Here is a 13,270-nt window from a genome sequence, read left to right on the forward strand (position 1 = left end):
TCGTCATTAAATATCAATTGTATAAAAAAAATTGTATTCCAATAAATTCTAAGCACCAGTATTATAAAGTTATATCTATGTTAGTGCGTGTAGCGTATGAAAAATACGTAGTTTGTTTAATAAGAAATTTAATAACTGCTAACTTAGCACTGTGCCTACTCGGTCATTGTGTCTTACCTGCACGTGCCCCTTCTCTTATATATTTTCTTTGTTTATTATGTAGTATATAAGTTAATATTTATTGTCAATTATTAGTCAATTTCCCGTATGATCCCGGTATAGAACAGGTCACCCCTTCTTATTCCGTGGGTGTCGTAAGAGCGACTAAGGGTTAGTGGGGAATAGGCAGCAGCGTCTCTCTTTAAACACCTCCAAAGCTTAGCTGTGGTTGCCAAGCCGTCTGTCAAGCATAGCAACTACTGGCAAAACCCCCCAAGAGGGAGGCTTATGTTCAGCAGAGGGCAGTTAAATCGTATATCGGGATTTTTTGTAAATACTACTACTCTTTAACTAGTACAATAAATAGTGAATTAATAAATTTCAAATAAATACTTAAACATATATTTTTATTACAGGTAATGATAAAATAAAAACAAGATTAAATTGAATCACTTTATTTCACTTAATTGAATAAGTATCAATATTTTTACTCGCTATAAATTTTACATTGTTACTTAGGATAGAATCTATCGTCGACTTACATTTATGACAATCAGTCTGAGCCTTACTTTTTGCCTTAGTTTATAATGAACTTTAAATAGGGTCAATTCTCTTAGAGCGGTAATCGTAATGGCGTTGTAAATATAATTTACCCATTACTATTTGCAACTTGATCCATACAATGTTGTGGTCAAAATACGCCCTTATACTTTGCCTTTTCTACAGATACAAGGTAAACGTATTTATCATACACTTTTCGGATAATTTGTTCAAGATTTAACCTTTAAATTTATATAAAAAAATGTGGCAAAATTCAATAACAAGTACAGTAGGCGTTGCTTGGGACATTAGATAAGTTTCTTAAATAATTCTATCACTATGACTTTTATATTACAAGTATCAAATAATTTAGCAGCAGTCCGAATTTTTTTCGTCATTCTCTATATTCCCACCCACAAATATTGCAATACGAAACCGTATTACATCACTTACTTTCAATAGATATAAAAGACGTAAAAATAAAAGGAGAAACTAGACAAAATATAAAATGAATTCATTATTATAATTACATTTATCTATGTACGCATATCAATGTTATAAATTTACAAAGACTACCTATCCTCTCTCCCTTTCCTTAATGGCAGTGTCTTAATTTTTGTTCTGATGGTAACCATTTCTACATACAAAATACATATGTAACAGAAAATGTTCACCATCAGACTATAAGTACGAATAATTGCTCCAATATAGGCCAGCACTGATTACTAACATTTTCTCAAAACGTAACATGTTACAAATTGAGTTAATATTACGACTATACTCTCTCAAACAGGAAAAAGACGAATCTTACGGCAACTAAACCAATAACTACACTTGTGTATACATTCACAAATAATACAGTCATTTGTAACATTTTCACAAAATGTAACATTTCATGTTACATTCAAGAGAAATATTATTCAGAGCTCCCCTTTAATACTAATAATTATAAGGTAGACACAACAACAAGTACACTAATAAAACATTGCTACATTATACTATTGGAATGATGGATGTACACATATAGAAACATATCTTTACCACCACTTAATAATACATAGCACATGAATAAGTTACGTCAATGCATAATAATTACTATGGACAGATTTGTATTTAACTACATGATAAAAATGAGAACCGATATTATTATATTTATCATCATTTTAAAATGTCATAGCGTATTAATGTAACTAGTATGAGAAATATGTGCAATATAGAAACTGTACAATGATGTTACCTATTTAAAGATATACTGGTTAGATTCAATCGTATTTTAACTTTAACAATAATTTGTTCATTTTATATTAATATAACACTTTGAGTAAATTTTTCTCGCTTGTAACACATAAGTACTTTTCTTAAATGGCATTAATAAATTATGTGCAAAAAGGAAAATAATATAAGATTACTCCAACTCAAAGTGACTATATACTTTAATATGTATATCTGTATTCATTTTAATATTGTCTTATAATAAAAATATTAACAAATGAATTGTAATTCAAACTAAATAATGCTTTTATTTTGTTTAAATGAAAAAAAAAAAATTATCATCGAAAACAATTTGTAAATAAATACGTTTTGAATGATGGAAAGTATTTATTTGTTGACAATACAAAACTTAAAAAATATAAAACACAACTTTTTAAAAAAGGTATAATAAACAATTATATAAAATCATAAACAACACATCAGCACACTTATGTAGGTATTGATATATAGTTAAAAAAATAGTTGACAGAAATTAAATATAACGTCATGTCGAAAGAGTATATTTCTCTTAAAAATCAATTCTAATTCAAATTTTAATTGCATAAAACGGAATGTAAAACAAGTACAATACAAATTAAATAAAAAAGGAATGACTTTTACTACGATGTTTAAAGTGAAGGTAGGGTAAGCAAAAATAATTAATTAAAATAATATAAAAAAACTGGAGTATAATCTTTTTGCACACTTTTATCAAATAACATTAAACAGGTCAAGGTCATTGAGTTCCTATTCTTATTTCAATCACATAGTATTCAATGTTATAAATAAAACCACAGAAAGCTTAATCATCAAAGCTCATTAAAACTTATCGCCTATGAAGCAGCTAAAAAAATTGAATAACTTAATGGTGATTCTGAAACACCATTCTGTAAATTTATCTCTTAAATTAAAATTATATATTGGTAGTTTAGCGAATGTTACTGTAGAGATCAGTAAGAACTAAATAAAAGTAGCCGATTCAAATCTATTAAGATTTGAATCATACTAGTTCTTAAAATAATACTAAAAATTACGATATTAAACTGATTTTAATTCAAGAGATAGAGAATAACAATTTAGAATCACCCCAAATGCTGGCCAACAAAAAGAAATAAACTTAGATATTAGAATACAAAAATTACTAAAATAAAATATTACAATCATATCCGGATATTACTTTGAAATTATAAACAAAAACACATTAAATATATATGGATAATTATCTACTAGTTAAGCGTTATTTTGTTTAATTTCGTCAATATGTTGGCTATTACTATATTATTTTGTTTAATTCCACCACTACATTGGTGACATTAAACAAAATAATAAAACACTTATTGGTGGTATTTGAATAACGAACGTTTGAACTAATTGTTGACAGTACTAAACTAATTACACCTACAGTGGACGACTATTGAAACAAATTGAAATAATCACAATTAAAACATTGTGAACGTATGTTTGAAAAAACTTTAATTATAAATTATATTTTTTGACAGAAATATTTGACAATTTGAAAAAAAAAAGAACATTCAAGAACATACCTTTTTGGTCGCTCCACATTAACTACCTATCAATACAGGTTAATGAAAAATCATAGATAACACGGATGTTACATACACATATTATATATTCGTTGATATGCATAATTTTAAGACACCTGGAAACATTATTCTAATATACGGCATAGTCATTCGTCATTTATAAAACACACTCACCCAATATGTATCATTTACATATTTACATATGAATTAAATCCTATTTACAGTTACATTATGATCAAATTATAACTGCTCACAATAGAATACACGACCTTATTTCTACGGCCATACGGATCATTCTCATAAATAAAATGACATCTATATTACAGTCTTATACTATCATTCAACACAATACAATAATTAAACTAAAAGTATAAAATAAAACTTATTTAATTTTGTTTTATATTCGCCTAGTTCCCTTACAATTGTACTCATTAAAAAAAAATATTACGTGTTGTTATTTGGAATAGTTTTATTCATTACACACAGAGGTAATGTTTATTTTGATTATTACATTTTAATTAAATGAAATCAAACATAATTGAAGTAAATATTTATTAATTTTTATAATTATTAATTTCATAAATAATATTATGATGTCAATAACTATAAAAATTAATGAATTTCTTAAATTCTTTTTAAATTGTAATTATTTAATGAAATATCTGTAACGAATATTTTTACAATGAGTACATATTATGAAAAGGACTTCACGGCCCGGTTCACACTACCAATAGTAACACTCGCATCAAATGCTTTAGTTTTACTTACATAAAACTTGTCAATCTTTCACGAGTACATTTCCACTAAAGAGAATCATACTGATCATTTGAAAGCTACCGTTTACACACCACTATTAAAGCACTTATGCGAGTGTTTAGCAATGTAAACGGGGCATAAGACAAAAACATTATAGAGAGGTACAAACAAAAATATTATAGGTCCTCAATTAATGGCACTTCAGGTTTTGTAGTCATAAATGCAGCTGTCACTTTGTCGCTAGAATTGTAAATGATAATTTACATTCACACAACGTTATAGCTTATAAACATCACAACTTTGGACATGTCCTTACATTCACTAACGCCGCTCATTACAATACTCTGTCCATTATAAATAATATGACTAATAAAGCTCGCGTATTCAAAAGAAAATAGCTCGTCGATTGAAAGTATCAAATAGTAAAATTATAGACATAAAACGGACCTATTTCCATTGTGATGCTTCGAATTTACTCAATAAATAATTACGTACAGAATTTAATATCTGATTTTTTTTTGAGAACGTTTTTGTAACCAATGCGTTTAGTTTAGTATTATTTAAATTAAGATTTCAAGTTTTGAACAATAAATGCAGATTAGTCTTGACAATTTAATAAATCCTATATAAATGGAAAATTACTAAGGTAAAAAAGAAATCTTTAAAATGCCAATCACCATTTTTATATGAAGATTTTCACATTAGAGTATAAAATATTAAAGACAAATATTTTGTTAAAAAATTCCGTAATCACAAAAAAATTAAGACTGCAAAAATTATTACCAATACAAGTTTGTATATTACCATACAGTTAAACAACGTACCGCAAAATCGACGAGACTAATGGATTTATTTATACCGTTTACTTATCACACATTAAAAAATTTTGTAATCAAACATCACTTGTAAATTAGAATGATACGGTCGCAGTAAAAAGTTAAAGCATAATCCGCTGAAACGGTGGGATCCATTCGAAACGAGTTGTAAAACTCAACAGCGTCGAACTAACACAACGAAAATGAGCGTTAAGGCATCTCGAAGCTTGGTCACCAAGCAACACACAGGGCATTTTAGCCCTTACGCAAGAGTCATATAGGGGTTACATTTACGTGGCTACACGAGCCAGGCGTGGCGCTAGCACCATGACTCCTCGTGGGGCGCTCTCTCATCGTCAGAGTCTCCGTACATGTCCGCCAGCTTGCGGAATCGAGGGCCGAACGTGGATAGATAGTTGAATTTCAAGTCTCCATCGTCAGTACCTAAAAGAGAAGTTTCATTGGTTATTGTTATTTTTCAAGTGGGGTTTGAGGTGCTTTTACAAATGTTAAACTCAACTAACGTAAGTAAACCCCACCATCTATAGGTGTAGTAAATGTGTATTAACAATAACCGTTTACCATCAGACGGGCTGTAAGCCTGTTTGTCACCACGCAGGTGACAAGTCTGAAAAAATAAATATGATTGTTAATAGACATTTTATTTTCATAATCAACGATTTCAATTCTCGACTATTAATTTTTTTTTTTCTAATTAATGAAAGGAACTAATAATGAATCAGGTTACTAATCTATTTCATTAATTGGTGGTGAACAACCATCCCATCTATACTATCCACACGTACTAGCTAGCATCACTTTTTATATATGCTGAGTGTGGTAACATTCTACACAAATCAATGCGCCTTTGCCGATCTACCGTCGACAAATAATCGGCACATGAACGACTAAACGGAAGGATTACATGATGTTACGTCGATGAAATAAATCTCTCGATGTCACCGAGAATTGCAAGTTGTATGCAATCTAATGTCTTTTATTTTAAATTTTTTCGATTCTTATTATTTTTATCTTACCCCTTGACTAGATACAATTTTAATTATTCCTCTCCATTCTAAGGTTGCTTGAAAGAGATCGCTATTTAGCGATAAGGTAGTCTATTGTTGCCTCTTTATTTTGCTTTTATGTAATGAAGTTTATGTAATTAAGTATTCTTTTTTTTATTTAATTATGAACTTATTTACTTACATATAAAACTAATATACTTCTTAGAATCACAAAAAAAATTAAAGTAATGATCAGTCCCATTCATGATCCGTACCCGACCCAAAGGTCCCCATGACACTTGCGGCATTTCCGCGTTGGATTGCTAGAGATATCCTTTGAGCCAGATACGAACCAGAACGGCGATCATGGCCCCTATCCTAGTATTAATTTTGTTTGTCTATGTCTATGTTAATCTTTATAATCTGTATTATTATTTGAAGGGAACAATAAAGAGTTTTCATTCATTCATTTATTCTAATGTATTTAAAATTCCGTCGCGGATTATCGGCAACCGAAGATCGTACTGATGTGGCGTAGTGTAAGGAGAACCAAATATGAAGTCGACGGTTATAGACAATTGACAAGTTTCTTATACTTTTAAAAATATCCCATTTCTTGTGGCAAAATTTAAAATAATACTTACAACTAGCCAGCGAGGACAATGAACCACTGGTGTTGCCGTCTCCTTCGTAAGCATAATGCCGCACGTCGTCGTAGGGGTTGATGTCCGGATCACGGTCCAGGACGGATTTCTTGTCATCCAGGAAGCCAGAGATATCGGGCGCGGCGGATTTTAAGCCTGCACAAATAGTGGATATGTTAAAATTATTAATAAACTAGGGACCTACCCTGAGTCAGTATTTATTTTATTCTTTAATAATTATATTTCCTGGCAATATGTCTTAAATAAAAATTAAATTGCGTTTGTGGTCGAACTCCTCAGAAACGGATTGATAAGAAATTTTTTATGTATATTTGGCAGGTATGAGAATAGGTCGTCAAAAATATATTTCGTACCGCTAGGTGATAAGAGAGTCTATCCAGAAAAAAATATTTATTTTGCAGAACAACGTTAACCAAATCAACTAGTATTTTTATAAGTGACTCGATCCGGCTTCGCACGGGTGTATTTATATTTTATTATTTAAAGCTTAAACTTGTTATAAATTTATAATAAGATTAATATTGATACCAGTATTGATAGTACTTTAAATATTGTATTTTAGCTTTATAACTTTTTTTCGTATTGAGAATTTTTCATTTTCCCATAAGAATAAAACATTTTACCGCAGCAAACAGTGTTCGATATGTTGACCCAGATACTAAGTTATCACCGCATCAAATTTCAACAAAACTCGCCCAGTTGTTTTTGCGTGATTCGTGTTCAGACACGGTCTAGTTACAGTTTTAATATATGTACAGATATAGATCAATTTAATATTAAAAAAAAAAACTAACTAAATTCAAAATTGAAAAAGTTTTCTCTCCTGTTGTATGTGTGCTATTAAGCATATGGATGTTTAGGTATGCATTTGTTTATTCTATATAATAGTGCGCCACCTACCATTTGTCTTTTTCTCAATGCCCTCTACCCAAAGGTTGTCTGGAAGAGTTTGCTTAGCGATAAGGCCGCCTTTTGTATCACTTTTCATTAAAATTTACTGTATTTATTATTTTTAATTGGTCTAATAAAGTATAAATAAATATATGACTTATTTTTTTCTTATTTAGTAGCAGTCTGAATACTATTTTAATATTTACACGAGTAAATTGATTTAGATCTATTAAAATATTTAGCTATTTGTATTTATTATTATAAAGTATAAAATAATAAAATACTAATTACATTCTTAAACAGTTTGTTATTGTCAATTCAGCAGTGATAAGTAATTACATATAAAGCTTTATTTTTTTTAGTATTTAGCATTTTAGTCATCATCTTTCAAGTCAAATTTTCATAAATTTTAAATGTACCTGACAAGAGATATCCTGTACTATGGTACATAGCACAAAATTTCATTATAAAATCGACAAAACATTTGAAAGAGTTATGTAATATTTATGTTTTAAAACAAATTTATAATTTACATTAAAAAAAAAAACAACATCGCGTATCCAATTACGGTAAACATAAATACAAGGAAATGTGGTTAAACATTGTTTATTTTCATAACATAAAACGATTTCCTGATAACATCAAGGAAAAGCTGTTACATTAATATTTAACTGGAATGATAATTGGGGATACGTTACAAACAACAGTTTAAAGTGTGTTATGTGTTTTATATGATATTTGAACGACACGTATATAAAATATTCTTATCAATATGAATCTAAATAAAAAAATAACACTTGTATATCACGCTATTAGTTTATAGTTGGAATTCCATTCCAGGAAACTTAAACTTAATAAAATTACTTAACGATTAAATTATTCTTATTAAGGTAAAGAAGAAGAATTACGAAAGAGATTGTTTATGTAATTGCGAATGAGTGGAGATAACGGTAGGAGACGAAATATACGGACGCATCGTCATAGTCGTAGAATACTGACGGATCTAACAAAGATTACATATAAAGATCCGTCAGTATTCTACGACTATGACGGCATGTCGACCAAATAGGTGGCATACTAAAAAAATGGCCAAGTTGGAAGTACTAGTTATGGGTGTTCAGATGAATTAATTTATAGTACTTATTTATATACGTCGTGCAGTCCCAGCATAGAATAGGCCATCCCTTCCTTTCCCGTGGGTGTTATAAAACCCGACTAAGGGAACTCAATGATCGAGGGATGGCAGCAGCATTCTTCTTAAAACATCACTGAAAGTCTAACTGGGATTACCAATCAACCTGCCAAGTATGGCAAATGTTGGCAAAACCTCTCTTATAGGTGATGCTTATGTTCATCAGTGAACAGTGACCGGTATGATATGATGACGGTAATGATGATTACTTTACCTCCGCTATATATAAATGGTGCGTCCGCATCAGTGGGTGGTCCGTCGTACATCTGCCTGAGAACATGAAGGTCGTATCCAGCGTCGCCCTCGCCGCCGCCTTCGTCTTCGTAAGCTATGATGTTCTCCCTTATATCATCGAGTTCTTTCTCTGCCCACGCGATCGCTCTACGTCGGTGGACGACCATTGCTAGAAGTAATACTGAAAGAGGGATATTTGATTAAATTTCCATATTTATTTCAATTCTATTTATGGCAGACCTTTAATGCGTTGTTTTTATTTTAAACATAATAGTATAAGCAATCCCTGTCCCTATAAAGAAATATACCTGTATTATTAAATTTATTCGACTTGTATATCTATATAAGTATATATTGCAATTTGCTTTCTAAGAAGAGAAAGAAATTAAAGAAGAATAAAAAGATAATGTGATATTTTCATTGCATTATTTCCTTACATGGCATAAGCTCCTTAATGAAAAAGACCAATAATTTATGGTCGCCAGTGTGATAAATAATAATATTCCCAAATACACAATAATATGTGTTAGAAAACGCCTACATCCAGCACTTAATACACTAGAGGAAAAAATTAAGCGATCAAAAAAAAATTCTAAAAATTTTGAGGTTTTTCAAGTAGCTGTATTTCCCTTAAAAATGGTCGTACTGGAATTTAAAAAAAAGGATTTTAAAGCTCAAAGTTTCTAGTTTTTAGATCTTATGAAGGAAATTTTTTTTAAGCAACGTGTTCTGCTCAATCCTAATGAATACCAAAAATTTTTTTTTTTAAATTTTTCGGTTCTTTTTTTGGTCTACGAACTTGGAAAAAAATGTTCTAACTTAACCACTATATGGATCGGATAGCTTTTTCATTCAGCTTTGATTTGCTTTTTGTAAAGTTTGCTACGACCACTTCTTGCTGAGATATCGAACTTTGAATGGAAAAGGATCTTTTTGTCTTTAACCATCAATATTTCAGCAACCGCTGATCACACAAGGAAATTAAGGAAGGTTTTGAATTCTTGAATAAATTTCCGACAAAAATCAGCTATGATTTTTTGAAAAAGATCTTAAAACTAGAAACTTTGAGCTTTAAAACCCTCTTTTTAAAGTTTTCCAGTACGACCATTTTTGAGGGAAATATAGCTACTTGAAAAACCTCAAAAAATTTAGATTTTTTTTTGATCCCTTAATTTTTTCCTCTAGTATAGATACAGACAATCACAATGATCAAACCCCATGTAATATAGAAAAGGAAATAGGTAAGTTAAACAAATTTCTACAGCTATTGACCATCTATATGATGACATCCTACAGATATTACAAATATGAAAATTTACATGTTGTGAAATGCCAAATTGAAAACAAATTAGAATGTTGCCCTTTACAAAAACTACTATCTTTATAATGCAGAATGCTTATTTTTAAGTTAGATATTACTATTAGATATAAACTGGTAATTATGAATTATTAGCTTATACCGGCGACTTCGTTTGTATTTTTTTTTATACAACTTAGAATGGCAAACAAGCTGACGGCCCACTTGATGGAAAGTGGTAACCGTCGCCTATAGACATGAGCAGTACCATGGACTTAACAGAGTATACTGTTTCGCCCATGATAACCCCCATGCGTTGTATGACCGGGATATATCCTTCCCATCCCATATAATACATGTATACCAAATTTTATAGTGACTGGATTAGCCGTTAAAGCGCTATAAGGTAACAAACAAACTCACTTTCACATTCATAATATTAATAAGCATCTTTAAAATAGAGTTTTACATGTATTCCTCCTATGTTTGTCTATGTTTGGAAGTTTCGTTAAGTCTATGTTTGGAAGCCCTCAATATACTTTTTCAGTAAACCAGCAGCTTATTATCAATTGACCGGTCATGAATAGTAAAAAACTTGCAAACTTTAACTGCTAGTTGTTGACTGGTTACGCGCGGGTTCACTCGTTTGAAGAGAGTGTAATATAGGTACTTACTAATTAATATGGCAATGCAAACTAATATGGCGACGAGGAAGTTCGTGTCGATGCCAAATGTAACGGCCGTGAACATACTCCGCTGGCAACTCGGGTCTGCCTCCTTCTCAAGTGACGGCTGTCCGAGGTTATACACCTGTACAAAAAAAAAAAATTACATTAAATATGTATTGTATGAAATTGTATATTCTTTATTGCGTGTGATGACGGTATCAGCAATACAATTTAGTAGCAATATCAATTTATCCACAATGCGAAAAGCAAAGGAAATAAGGCATACAGCATGATCTTCAATAGAAAGTTTGTATTTCCACGTTTAAAAAGGGCAAAGTTGCCATAATTCATATCTTAGATGTCATAAGATTTCACAAGAGTAGTGATGTTCAATGTACATATTCTATAAAATCTAATTCAGGTATTCGAGTACTCAATATACAAAATTTGAATTAATATTCGCGTATTTGTTACAAGTTTCTGCTTTATCATTTTATTATTATATTGCACTTAATTAATTATCAAAGGAGAAAATATTAAATCCTAAACGGAATGAATATTGTCTTAAATTAATTGCAACAGTATTCGACAATAACGAAGTACCTTCTCGAATACCCGTACAAGTACTCGAGTATTTCAGAGTCAGAGACCTTAAAATCGAATCAAGTTTCGATTCATTATATATATATATATATATATATATATATATATATATATATATATATATATTGATAAAATTGATAAATTGATAAAATAACTAGGAAGGACATAGGAGTCGATCCTGTATGTTAAAAAGAACCATCAAAATCAGCGATGATATCGCATGGTATATACACTCGATAAGAATTTTCTAAGTCAGTCCACAACGGACTGACATATGGGTAAACATCTACTACTCCTTTTTTGAAGTCGGTTAAAAATGACACTCATTGCAGAAAATTAAACGAGATTTATATTTAAGTAGCGCACTGTAGCGCTCTTAACACCTTCAAAGTACTGTCGAATTTAACTTTTACCTCACTCCGCGGTGTAATTGCATAAACATCGTGGGGAGTTCAAAGAGTTTTAAACATTATTTTTAAACGACCAAAAACAAGGATGTTCCCGACACGTCTGTATTTTTTTTGGCTACGTTACTCGTTTACGTAGCCGATTGCGGATGGATTTTGTTAATTCTTTTTGCAAACGTTTACTACTAATTTAATCGAGAATTAAATCGATTTGATACCATACAATATTTTTAGTTAAGTAGCTTCTCTCATGTTTTGTGTTTTTATAAGAGATGTGAATTACCAGAATCATTTCGGTAAACTATGATAATTTCGTTTATATACGTAAAAACGTTTCCATTATTCGTGAGTTGTTATAACCTGGTCGAAATGTCGACACAATTTACGTAAATTATTATAATTTAGCAAATGGTCGCGTTAATTCCTGCCTCTTATAAAACATAAAACATACAGCTCAAGAGCTTAAAAGTTAATAAAGTAGCTAAATAACAATTAACAACAATTATCTAATTTAAAATTTATGCAAAATATTTTCAGATTTTGTTCTACAAAAGGCCTGTTACGCGTTTGACAAAATTAATACGACACTAACACAGTTGTGAATCCTTTCGAGATTAAAAAAGAACGACCAAAACTAATCCAGAATTTGCGAAAATATCTCGTAACATAGAAATTTTAAAAATACATTTATTTAGCGTTCATATCTGAATAAATTTAGTTATTAGATTTTAGTTTGTAACTACAGGCTAATCTGGTTTATCGAAGCGCGAATGCAACTATATTAGCTGCACTATACGAACAGTCTCTAGTAGAAATAAACGACAGTAAATTAAATTTACACTTTGCTGGAGTTTTCATTACAAAATCTATGTCGATTTAAAAGGGCATCTTTGTACAGGTGGTTAATATGATTTCACAGATCGAAACGCCTTCGATATACATATATTTATAAAACTGACTATTTTTCCCTTACATAACAACCTATTAAAGCCCCACTACTGGACACAAGTCTTTCCTTACAAGAGGGTAATACCACACTGGCCAGATAAGTTGGTATAGTATTTCATTACTTGGTAGTTTAAATTGTTTTAAAAAATTACAACGCCTGTCCGTTTAGAAGAGCAAATAGTATTTTTTTTTATACAACTTAGAATCGCAAACATGCTGACGGCCCACCTAATAAAAAGTGGTAACCGTCGCCTATAAACATGAGCAGTACCATGGACATAACAGAGTTACTG

The 13,270-nt window shown here is 30.5% G+C and overlaps 1 protein-coding gene across 2 annotated transcripts in view; it reads right to left on the reverse strand.

Moving 5' to 3' along the window:
• Nucleotides 1-598: 598 nt before the first annotated feature.
• LOC113520220 (DE-cadherin) overlaps nt 599-13,270 on the reverse strand; it is a 311,477-nt gene continuing 298,805 nt past the window's right edge. For both annotated transcript variants that reach the window (XM_052898052.1, XM_052898053.1), the window contains 4 exons: nt 11,026-11,161; nt 9,035-9,235; nt 6,717-6,872; nt 599-5,509 (listed from right to left, as the gene is read on the reverse strand). In XM_052898052.1, coding sequence (XP_052754012.1) covers nt 5,385-5,509; nt 6,717-6,872; nt 9,035-9,235; nt 11,026-11,161 — 618 coding nt within the window. In that variant the 3' untranslated portion in view covers nt 599-5,384. The remainder of the gene's footprint in view (nt 5,510-6,716; nt 6,873-9,034; nt 9,236-11,025; nt 11,162-13,270) is intronic.

Source organism: Galleria mellonella, unplaced genomic scaffold, assembly GCF_026898425.1.
Source record: "Galleria mellonella isolate WM207_F2 unplaced genomic scaffold, CSIRO_AGI_GalMel_v1 utg40, whole genome shotgun sequence".
Taxonomy (NCBI): Eukaryota; Metazoa; Arthropoda; class Insecta; order Lepidoptera; family Pyralidae; genus Galleria; species Galleria mellonella.